Source organism: Corvus brachyrhynchos, unplaced genomic scaffold (assembly GCF_000691975.1).
Source record: "Corvus brachyrhynchos isolate BGI_N302 unplaced genomic scaffold, ASM69197v1 scaffold162, whole genome shotgun sequence".
Taxonomy (NCBI): domain Eukaryota; kingdom Metazoa; phylum Chordata; class Aves; order Passeriformes; family Corvidae; genus Corvus; species Corvus brachyrhynchos.
Window position 1 is genome coordinate 5,099,963 of NW_008236696.1, and position 10,513 is coordinate 5,110,475.

At 57.8% G+C, this 10,513-nt stretch overlaps 2 protein-coding genes across 2 annotated transcripts in view; both read right to left on the reverse strand.

Moving 5' to 3' along the window:
• Positions 1-1,021: 1,021 nt before the first annotated feature.
• On the reverse strand, positions 1,022-10,476 carry EIF4G1 (eukaryotic translation initiation factor 4 gamma 1). Its single transcript, XM_017726977.1, has 24 exons — positions 10,203-10,476; positions 9,120-9,208; positions 8,730-8,916; positions 8,224-8,357; positions 7,834-7,971; positions 7,470-7,643; positions 7,193-7,390; positions 6,788-6,934; positions 6,457-6,693; positions 6,271-6,375; positions 5,707-5,860; positions 5,502-5,599; positions 5,302-5,404; positions 5,080-5,170; positions 4,150-4,406; positions 3,942-4,057; positions 3,593-3,765; positions 3,332-3,457; positions 3,159-3,240; positions 2,834-2,932; positions 2,585-2,719; positions 2,415-2,496; positions 2,198-2,338; positions 1,022-2,082 (listed from the first exon to the last, which is right to left on the reverse strand). The coding sequence occupies exons 2-24, from the start codon at positions 9,201-9,203 to the stop codon at positions 1,901-1,903; spliced, it is 3,243 nt and encodes a 1,080-aa protein (XP_017582466.1). The 5' UTR covers positions 9,204-9,208; positions 10,203-10,476; the 3' UTR covers positions 1,022-1,900.
• LOC103625188 (eukaryotic translation initiation factor 4 gamma 1-like) overlaps positions 10,248-10,513 on the reverse strand; it is a 6,590-nt gene continuing 6,324 nt past the window's right edge. The window contains exons 11-12 of the mRNA XM_017726833.1: positions 10,366-10,500; positions 10,248-10,301 (exon numbers count right to left, since the gene is read on the reverse strand). Of these exons, the coding sequence (XP_017582322.1) occupies positions 10,248-10,301; positions 10,366-10,500 (189 nt within the window). The remainder of the gene's footprint in view (positions 10,302-10,365; positions 10,501-10,513) is intronic.

The following is a 10,513-nucleotide window of genomic DNA, read 5'->3' on the forward strand; positions in this document are numbered from 1 at the left end:
GTGGTGCAGCACACAGCCACTGGCACAGCCCCCCCCCGCCATGGAACTGGGCTGGGGACAGGTGGGTGCAGGCTTTGGCACATCACGTCTGACAGCAACGGCCCCTGCAGGAGTTGCAGGCCAGCGCTGATGGGTCAGCCTGTGTTCATTCTGAAACCTACTGATGGTAATTAATGGTGTGGTACCTTTTCCCTGGCACAGGAGGGCACTGCTGGGGTGCCACCCTCTCTCTCCCTTGGCAAGCAGGTTACCCAAACAGCTCAAAGGGCCTCCCTCTCTTGTTACTCACTCATTCCCAGTCATGGAGGGAGTTCCTGCTCAGTCCCCAGCCCCAGGCCTTTCCCTGCCAACTGTTTCCCAGCATTAGTGATGCCAGGGCTGCAGCTCAGACAGATCAGCCTCTAATCTGGGGAACAGCCTCTGGTTAATTATTCTGTACCCTCTGGGCCATGGCCAGGGTGACTCAGCAAGAGGCAGCCCAAGGCATCAAAGACTGGCCTCCAGCCCCAAGGGGGACCAGCCTCTGTTGCCAACAGGGATACCCCACAAGGGAACCCCAGCAGCGACCAGCTGTGCCCCATCTCCACTCCAACTGCAAGACAAGGCAGGAGGGGGCTGATAGAAAAATGCCCTCCCACACTGAAAGGCGTAGAGGGAACCTAGCACACATCTCCCATCTCCTGTCCCGAGGAGACCATGCAGGTTCCACCACTCGTGCCTGTGGGAAAAGGGACATTTGGGGACATCAGGGCTCTCCTCCACAGCCAGGCTGCTGGCAGGGCTGTCTTGTCCACCACCAGAGACCCTGTGCCAGGCAGTGCCAGCAAGAGGAGTCCAGGGGGCCTGGCTCCAGGCACATCCAACCCCCTTGCCACCCTTCCAGCCCTGGAGTTGGGGTACCTACCTGCCTTGCAGTGACAGGGGAGGCTGGTCCTTGCCCATGCTCAAGGCTGGCACCCCCACATCAGCCCAGGCACAAAGGACATGGAGGGAGGGGGCGGCAACAGCGGCACACGGGGCATTATTTAGCAATGTTCTTTTATTTCCAGTTTTAAGGTGAAAAGATGCCTTTAAATCTTCAATTAAATACTCCATAAAGAAAAAAAAAAAAAAAAAAGGAAAAAAAAAAATTATTTACAAATTCACGTGACCAGTAATTGAATCCTTGTTTTAATAATTACACATGCGGCTCGTCACATCCGGCGCTCTATAAATACAGGGGACGCGGATGAGGGGGCCGCCCTGTTGCTTGAAGGGGCCACCCCCCCCCTCCTCCCCGGCACCCTCCCCAGGTGTCAGAGCAGGAGCTGGGGGGGGGAATGATTTATATTTAAAATTTAAAAACCATAGAGGGGAGGGGGTCCAGGCAGTGATGGAGGAATAGAGAGAGGACAGGGGAGGGGGAGAAATCACGCTCCTGTCCCCAAACCAAATTTAATAAGTTTATATATATATAATCTCTCTATATTTCATCAAGAAGGGGGGAGGAGAAAGAGGAGGAGGGAGAGGAGGGGAGAGCTATGTCCCCATCCCATCCCCCCCTCTCCATGACATGAAGCCGGGGGTGCTCTGCCCCACTCCCAGAGACCTGGTGTGCCTGCGCTGGGAGGGGGGCGAGGAAGGTCCCCAAGGGGACCCATGGCAGCCACCGCCTCAGTCAGCATCTGTTTATTATCATCATGACAAACTCATACAGGCCTTACAAACAGAACCAGGACAGAGGAAGAAGAGACAGGAGAGCTGAAAAAAAGAGAGAGGGGGGCTGCAATGGGCACAGCAGGTCACTCAGCCCTGGCATTAGCAAGTCCATGGGGGCCAGGGGTGGGAAGGGTTGGAGTCACTCCCCAGGGTGCCCCACTCTCTCTCCCCCTTTCCTCTGCCTCCTCCTCCTCACAGCTGCTCAGTTGTTGTCCGACTCGTCCTCAGCTTCCCGAAGCCAGGTGAAAAAGGCTGTCACTGATTTGAGCGCCACCCCTTTGCCCTGCTGCTCGGCTGGGTCCTTGCTGGACTCCCACTTGTAGAAAGCCTCCTCCTTGATGACATCCTCATCGTAGAGGGCATCAAAGAACATCCGCAGCAGGTCTGGGGTGGGGGGACAAAGGGGAACCTCTGCAATTCTCCAGCCACCAGCCACCCTGCTGGGGTGGGGACACACTTGCCACCCCCTCCTCAACCCACCCGCACCCATGATACTCACTGGGAGGCTGCTCCAACTTCACCACCAAGGCTTGCAGAGCGTAGAGTGCCTGGAGCTCCTTCTGCTCATCCCGCAGGTACTTCTGGAGCAGCTTGGCTTGGTTGCGGATGACCATGGCGTCCACGCGGTACGGGTTCTCAACTGCAGGGGACGGGGCGTGAGAGGGGCAGCGTGGGCAGGGGAACCCCCACTGCTCCCACCTCACCCTGGTACTCACAGACAATGGCCAAGTGGCACACAGACGTCATCAGGGCCCTGATAAATGTGTTGGATGAGACCTGCTGCTCGCTCAGGTTGGCCTGGAGGGGGGAGGGTAAAGGACTGTGAGGTGGAGAGGAAGCCAGGAGGGAGCCTCCAGACATTCAGGTGCTGTGTCCCCACCCTCACCTCAATCCAGTCATATATTCTTTGGTTGTTCGGGTTCTCCTTCAGCAGTTTGTCCATTTGCTTGCACAGCTCCTCTGAGGTCAGCTCCTTGCGGCTTGGCATGTCAGAGCTGTCCCCCATCGTGTACTCCAATTTCTGGGGAAGCAGGCAGAGAGAGCTGTTAAAGGCAGCACAGGGGAGCACCACTCTCACACTGCCCAAGGTCCACCCATGGCCCACCTCTGCCCCTTGCTGCCACCAAGCCCCCACCTGCTCTGTGACAAATTTGTTGACATCCTGGTCCTCAGGCAAGAATTCCTTCCAGCTCAGGCCTCCATCCCGCCACAGCTTTCCTGCTGTCTTCTGGCCCTGTGGGACAGACAGTCGTCATCAGCACACCATGCCCTCCATCTCCAGGGAGCAAGATACTGTGGCTTGGCCATGCCACCCCCATGACCCAGACACTGAAAGGGATGTCCCTCACCAGCCTCTCTGGTGGCAGGGGGTTTCAATCCCCACATGGCCACCTGGCCCCCAAGCAGGATGCCAGTCCTTGAGAGAGCAGCCAGTAGCCACACAAGCCCCATGCACTTACCATGCCCTTGCACAACAAGCCCAGCACCTCAACCAGCAGCGTGGTGGCCTTCCCAATGGGCACCAGGGGCTTCGTGATCTCCCTGTGGGGCACAAGAGACCTGGGTGAGCTACCTGCCCCCATGAAGGGGGCAGGTAGCATGTGCCAGCCCTGCTGAGGAGCACAGCCCTCACCTGAACAGCTCCTCCATGGGGATGCCTTCCTCTTGCAGGATGGGGGTGATGAGCTCAGCCAGGTACAGCCAGATGTGTGGGATGTCAATCTCCATGTCCTCTGCAGTCTCCAAGATCTCCCGCAGCCTGAAGAGCAGAGGGAGCTGTTGGGATCCAGCAGGCCCCACGCACTTGGCTAGGAGGGACCTCAGGACACATCTCAGTGCTGAGTCCTACTCAAGGCAGGGCTAAATTCAAAGCCAGGCTGCCCTGGCCCCTCACCCTTTGTAGTACTGCTCCTTGGAGAGAGTGCCTGCCTTCACCAGCTGGCAGAGCAGGGCTCCCATGTGCTCGCGGGAGATGGTGCTCCTCTCCAGCGTGGACTCAATGCCATTTTGCACAAAAATGTAGAGCAAGGAGGGGCTGCCCAGCTCCTGCACACACTGCAGGGCCTCCTGCAGGGAAAAGGGGGGTCAAGTATTGCCCTACAGCCAGCTCTGGCTCCCCGCTTCAACATCCAGGCACCACCAGAACCCTGCCCAACAGTGCTACCCCACAGTGAGGGAAGCATATGGCATGTTAGGGGAACATGTATGGTGTGTTAGGGTGCTTGGCCACCCCCTCCTCTTACCTTCATGTCATTGATGTGCAAGTATTCCTCTATGATTGCCTTGGATTTCTTCTCCAGTTCCTCTTCTGACAGCGTGGGCTTGGTGGATGTTGCAGGAGGTGTTGGCTCTTGTTTAACTGCAAGAAAAGAGCAAGGATCAGGCACCACCTGGGACAGGCAGAGCCGCAGGTCCAGCCACATCCTGGGATATTGCTCCTCCCCAGCTCACTGGTCTCTCGGCTCCGGTCCCGCTCCTCCGTCATGCTTGCAGCCTTGCGCACGGCCTCGGGGCCACCCTGCTTCTCCCGTTCTCGGCTCCTGTCCTCTGTCTCTTTGCTGAAGCTCCTCTTGGTGAGGGCAGACCTGTTCCTGTCTGCCCGCTCCCCCTGGTCGGGACGCTCCAGACGGTCGCTGCCCTTCTCCGAACGCAACTCCCGGTCCCCTCTGTCCCCAGCCTTCTCTGACCTGTCACGGCTGGAGCTGCTCCTGGGTGGGAGAAAGACACACACAGCGTGAAGAGCCCATCACCACCCTCCCTGACCCCAGACTGCAGAGCTCTGGAAGGTAAGGCTGTGCCACTCCAATCCCCACCTCTTTTAGGACTTGACCATTCTTGGGGAAAAATTTTCTCCCTATTTCTCCCCAGTTCCAACTCATACCCTTTTCCTTTCACTCTGCTGCTTGGCATGGCTGAGCAGTACCTGCCTTTGTCCTGCTCACACCTTTCTTCTGATGCAGTGTGGCAAAGCTGCCCTTCGTTTTCTGTGGCGTACTGGCACACAAAGCACGGTCCCCAGACAGTGCTCACCCCACAGTTTTCCTCTTCTCCTGAACAAATCCAAACTCCAGCTCTCTTTGGGGACCTCACACTCCAGCCTCTAAGGGACTCCCTTTGGCCCATCAATGTCCATCCAAGGACCCCCAGTCCAGAGCACCCAGGGGTGGTCACCCAAGTGCCAAACAGTAGGGAGGACACCCAGGGTGAGGTCAACCTTCCTTGCCAGAAGGACTCACCACTGACTCCCTCAAGGCCCCATCTTGCCACAGGGCAAGTCCAGATACCATAACTTGCCTACACACTTATCAACCACAAGCCTGAATCGGGGGTTCTCCCCCATCCCCAACACACCCATCCAGCAAGGCAGGGCTGGCCCCTCACCTCTGCACCACACGGCGGGACTCTGGGCTCTCGGCAGGCATTGACTGCTGGAGCGCTGAGAAGCGGTTCAAGGTGCTCGTGGCTGGTCGCCCTGAATCAGATGCTGGGCGTGAAAAGAGGGAAGTCTCAGAGTTCGGCACCTTCCTGGTACAGGAACTGCCGGGGGAAGGATCACCCCTCCCAGTCTGTCCCACAGCACCCAGCCAGTCCCACACAGCCTACCTGAATCTGCGGGCTTTGCGCCAGACCCCCCACTGCTCCCCTTGCCCCAGCTCAGCCGCCCACCCGGTGCAAAGAGCTGGTTATTGGAGTCGATGGATCCAGGCTGCAGGTGGAGAGAGACAGTCAGACCTGACCCCCCATCGAGCCAGGATCTAGGCCAGGCAGCCGGCTCGGCTGCCACACCACACCCCCAGCCTCACCTTGGTGATCTTCGTTAGCCGGCTGGTGTCGATGGGCCGGTTGCCCTTGCTGATGGGCACTGTGTTCCAGCCATCATCTGCAACCAGGCTACTGCGCCCTGAGCACAAGAGGGACAGTCGTAAGGGGCAGACCAGCCTTGAGCGGCATCCAGCAAGAGCAACCCACCCCAGGCAAACTCAAGTGCCCCCAAGCCCAGGCACTCACCACTGGAGGATGGCCCAGGGGGTCCTCTCCTCTTGTCCTTTGACATGAGCTGCTGCACTTTGATGTGTTCCCGATGCTCCTCCATCTCTGCTTCCTTGTGGATCTGATCTATGGTTTTGGGGCCCTGGTCTCCTCGCCGCGGCACCCAGCTATTCTGCAGAGGGCAAAGAAGGCGGGAAGAGGGCACTGAGATGGCTGGAAGATGGAGGAAAAGGCATTTCCCCTTCCCAGCCATCCCACTCTCAGAGTCTCAGGTTGGTCTCCTGCCTCAGCCATCATCACTTTCCATGTGCTGTGGCAGCTTTTGGCACAAAAAGGCTCAGTTTCTGGAGCCCCCCTGCATTAAATAGCTGCCAATTACTGTGTGCCCACTACCACTACCATGATAACCAATGGCTGGGGCTAGCATGGGGTCTCTGGGGCTGGCCACAGCTCACGTACCCATCTCTCCCCTAGATGGGACACATGGATTGCTGGCACTCAGAGGACACAGGCCAGCAGCTCCAAGGGACCAAGCAGGGGATGGAGGACAGCCCCCACACAATTGCATTCCATGAACTTTACCCGTCTTAGGTCAATAACATCCTGCAGCATGAAACGGATTCGGGATGATGTCTTTTTCTCTTTGATGATCTTCTCCATCTGATTGAAGTACTGGTCCATCCTAGGCTATAGAGGGACAGAGCCATGATCATATTCCTTCCAAAGGCAAGGCAAGGGAAGGGCAAGGCAGGACAGGGCAAGGAGTACCTTGGCTTTCTCAAAGTCCAAGTCCTTGCCAATAGTCGTAAGCAGGCGGCAAAGGCACTCAAGAGACTCCTCATCGTGGTTTTTGAGCAGCTTCACCACACAGTCATGCATGATGGCCTCCGTCAACATCTTCAGTTTGAAGAGCTCTCCAATGAACTTGATGTTGCCCAGGGATCGTCGTCGAGCCTTGTCCCGCGCCTCCTCCAGCTCATCCTTCATACGCGCCTTCTCCTCGGGCTGCAGGAAAAGCCCAGCAAGCCAGTTCAGTGTCCAGAGCCAGCCCAAGGACACCTATGCCAGCCCTCAGGCACAGACTCCCAGCCCAACTCACGGCACTGGCATCATCCATCTCCTTCTGCCGCTTCTCAAAGATCTCATCGTCGTCCTTGTCCTTCTCAAACTCCTTCTGGCAGCGGTTGAGCAGCAGCTTGCGGAAGTTCACAGTCACTGTGGGCTTGTCTGTTGTGGGCACTTTAAGCTGCAGGGAGAGGTACAAGCCAGAGAAGAAGCATGAGTTGTGTCTCCCCCAAGAGTAGGGCAACTAAGCTGGCACTACTCAAATCAGGAAAAAACCACCTTACAACTTTGTGATGCCCTGCTGAGACCCTGAACTTGGTCCTCCATCCACACACCTGTTTCCCCATTCCACACGGAAGGGCCTGCACACTACTAAGCTCAGCTGAGATGGCCAAAAACCCTTGCCCACTCAGTAGGAGACCGCCCAGCTTCTGCTCACCCCCATAAGGCAACGGCACATGTTAGCATAGGCAACAGAGAAGTTTGGCTCCGAGATGGCCTTCTCGAAGACGAGGTCGATGACACCCTTGAGCCGCTCCTCCGTGTCGATGGACAACTCCATCACCTGCTTCATCAGTTGCTGGAACATCTGGGGCGTCAGCTTGTTGAGGATGCTGCGGACGCGGCGGAGCAGTTCCTGCAACGGCAGTGGGGTCAGCAAGAGCTGGGCGTCTTTCCCCCAGGCCCTCCAACTGCCTGCCCACCCCAGCGCCCACCTGTGTCTTGATATTCTCAGGATCCTCCTCCTCGGAAGCACGTTTGCTGCTGGGTTTCCAGGCCTTCTCAGCCTTGTTCAGCTTGACATCCTCATTGAGGGACACAGTAGCAATGATTTTGCGGGGCTCCTTCCTCTGGCTCTGCTGGGAGCGGCGGGGACCCAACCCTGAGGGCTGACACATGGAGAAGAAACTCAGCTCTCTGCTCTGGGACTACCTGGGCTGGCTCCCAGAGGTCTCCAGTCCGCCTACTCAGATCCTCAACTCCATCACGGACATCAGTGGCCCAGACACAGCGGCTCGAAAGCTTGATCATCACAGAGAGGCAGAGCAGGATGGCAGCAGTGAAGCGAGGGATACTTACCAGGCCCCGGTTGCCCATGACAGGCCGGCCAAGGTTGGCGAAGGAAGGGGTGAAGTCAGGGCTGCAGTTCATGCCACTGAAGCGGATGGGGTCAAGTGCCCGCAGTGGGGTCTTGTTGGCCTGCGAAGGTACACACGGCTGAGGATGCCCGGGGGCAGAGGAGCGGGATGGATCCATCCCCCAGCCTCAACGCCGGGACAAGGAACTGGAAAAAAGGCCCCAGAGGTGCCCCCACACCCACCAAACTGAGGCTCGGGGTCATTGCAGATGCTGCAACAGGACCCTGAGCACAAAAGTAAGTCCCTGCCCTGCTTTGACAAGGCACAAAGAAGAGCCAGACCCCCACCTGACCACCACCCACAATTCCCCAATTTCCAGGGCCGCACCGACCTTGTCCAGCACCACATCTGTGATCTGGGGCAGCCCCTCAGGTTTCTGCATGCTGGCAAAGATGAACTGGAAGCCCAGCAGGAACTCCCGATCATATCGCTTCTTCTCCTCAGGGTTCAGCGGCTTCCATTGCTCTGCAGTGGAGGGCAAGAGGGAGACTCTGATATGGCCTGTCCCACATCCTCCACCACCCTGAGCTGTGGTAGGTCTGAGTCCACATAGAGACCAGCGACGTGGGATATAGACAACCACAGAACTGCCCCCGCCTGGTACACCATGAGCACAATAATCCTGCATGCTTAGAAAGCCTGATGCCACCAGCTCCCTGCCTCCTTCCAGGACCCTCGTGCTGGGAACTCTGTTCCCCACCCCATGCCAAGCTTGAGGACAAGATGGGAGGAGAATGTGAAATTTAGGACAGCGGGACCATGCCACCCACACCTTCCCCACTGCTGGGTCCAGAGGTGGTGGCTGCCAGCAGAGGACTGTGCCAAGGCACAGCTCACCTTCCTTGTAGCCATATTTCTGGCCAGCAGCCTTGCCCTTCTCCGGGGCCAACTTGTCCTCCTTCTCCTCCCATGTCTCTTCCGACTCTTCCTGTGGACGGGCAGGAGCCGCGTCCTCTGCTTCACTGGCAGGGGCAGACGTGGGGGGCTTGTTCTCCACCTCCGAGGCACTATCACCGGTCTGAGACTGCATTGGGAGGGACAGGGACAGCAGTCACCCACAAGAACCTGGTTCTGTCCCCTCCACCCCACTCCTTGGTGTCCACCCCACCTCAGATCCTCATTACCATCACAGAGCATCAGTGGCCCAGACACGATGGCACAAAGCAGAGTTCATCACAGCAGGAGGTGGGACACAGGGTGATCCCCAGACACCCCTGGGACACTCACCTCTTTAAAGGCATCCAGCAAATCCCCTACTGCCTCCTTCTTGTTCAGCTCCTTCATCCTTCGCTTCTTCTTTGGCACCGACATGGCGACTAGGAGGAAAGGCAGGGAGGTGAAAGACAGGAACCCTCCCAGTCCCCCAGGTACTCTGACACCAGCTACAGGGTCACCAGTGAGGCCCCAGTAACACCAGGCGAGCTTCAAGATGGAGCCACAGGGATGTGGTCCTGCCACCCCATCACAGCCCCCATCCCCAAACATACCCCGATTTACCCTGTGCCTCATCAAAGCCTCCCATCCACACCACTGCCCTAGTGCAGTGCTCCCCATCCTCCTCAGAGGATCCCTGCAGACACACACACTGCTCTGCAGGACAGCCCTTATAGGAGCACTCCCATACAAACCTCTGTCCCTATACACACTCCCCTCCCTGGCACCCCTATACACCAGCACAAACAGATGTGCTCCCCAGAAGCGTACCTGCCCTCAGGTTCCCCTCCTATAGCACCCCTGTATCCCTGCCCAAGGCACTCCACACAAACATATCCTGTGAACCCATCTTCCCCATCACTCCTATGTAACCCCAACACTCCTGTGTAAGGTGCTTAAAGAAAAAATGAGAAACCCCAGCACATCCCCAGAGCACCCCACTTTCCTCAAGCACCCCCATGTACTTGCATAGCCCTACACAGCATGGCCCACAGCTTCCCTGCCAATCCTCCACCTCCCAGTGTCCTCAGTGACTGGTGACAATCCTCAGACACAACCCTGATACACCCACCCTACAGCCCTGCATAAGGCATCACAGAAAACATACTTCCATTCCCCAGGACACACCCCACACACCCCACTCTATACCCACCCCATACACCTCCACATAGATGTACTCCCCAGACATCTCCCTCATCCCACCATCCACAGGCACCTTGTCCCTCTCAGCATCCCATACCCACACATCCTATTGTCCCTAACTCCGTCCCCCTCTCCAGCACCTTCCCTGTACCTCTTGCCTAGCACCACACCCATGTGATGTCCCCCATCACCCAACACCCACCCTGGGGCACCCTGAAGCCCAGCATGCCCAACCTTGTGCGGTCGCCTCCGAGGTCTGCGAAGGGGCAGGGGCTGGGCTCAAGCTTCTCTCCTGGGTCTCGCCAGGGCCTTCACTCTCTTCCTCCTCCTCCTCTGCAGGCGGGGAGGCAGGGGTGCCAGGCTGGGCTGGCTCCTCAGGCTCTGAGATGGGGCTGACATCTGACTCGGGCTGCTCGTCGCTCGGCTCCACTTTGCTGGTGCCCTCCACCCCATTGGGTAGGGGCAGCTCTTCAGGCTGGGCAATGGGGGAGTCCAGGGCGGGCGCAGGCACCGGCTCAGAGGCCAGCACAGGCTGGCACAGGGGC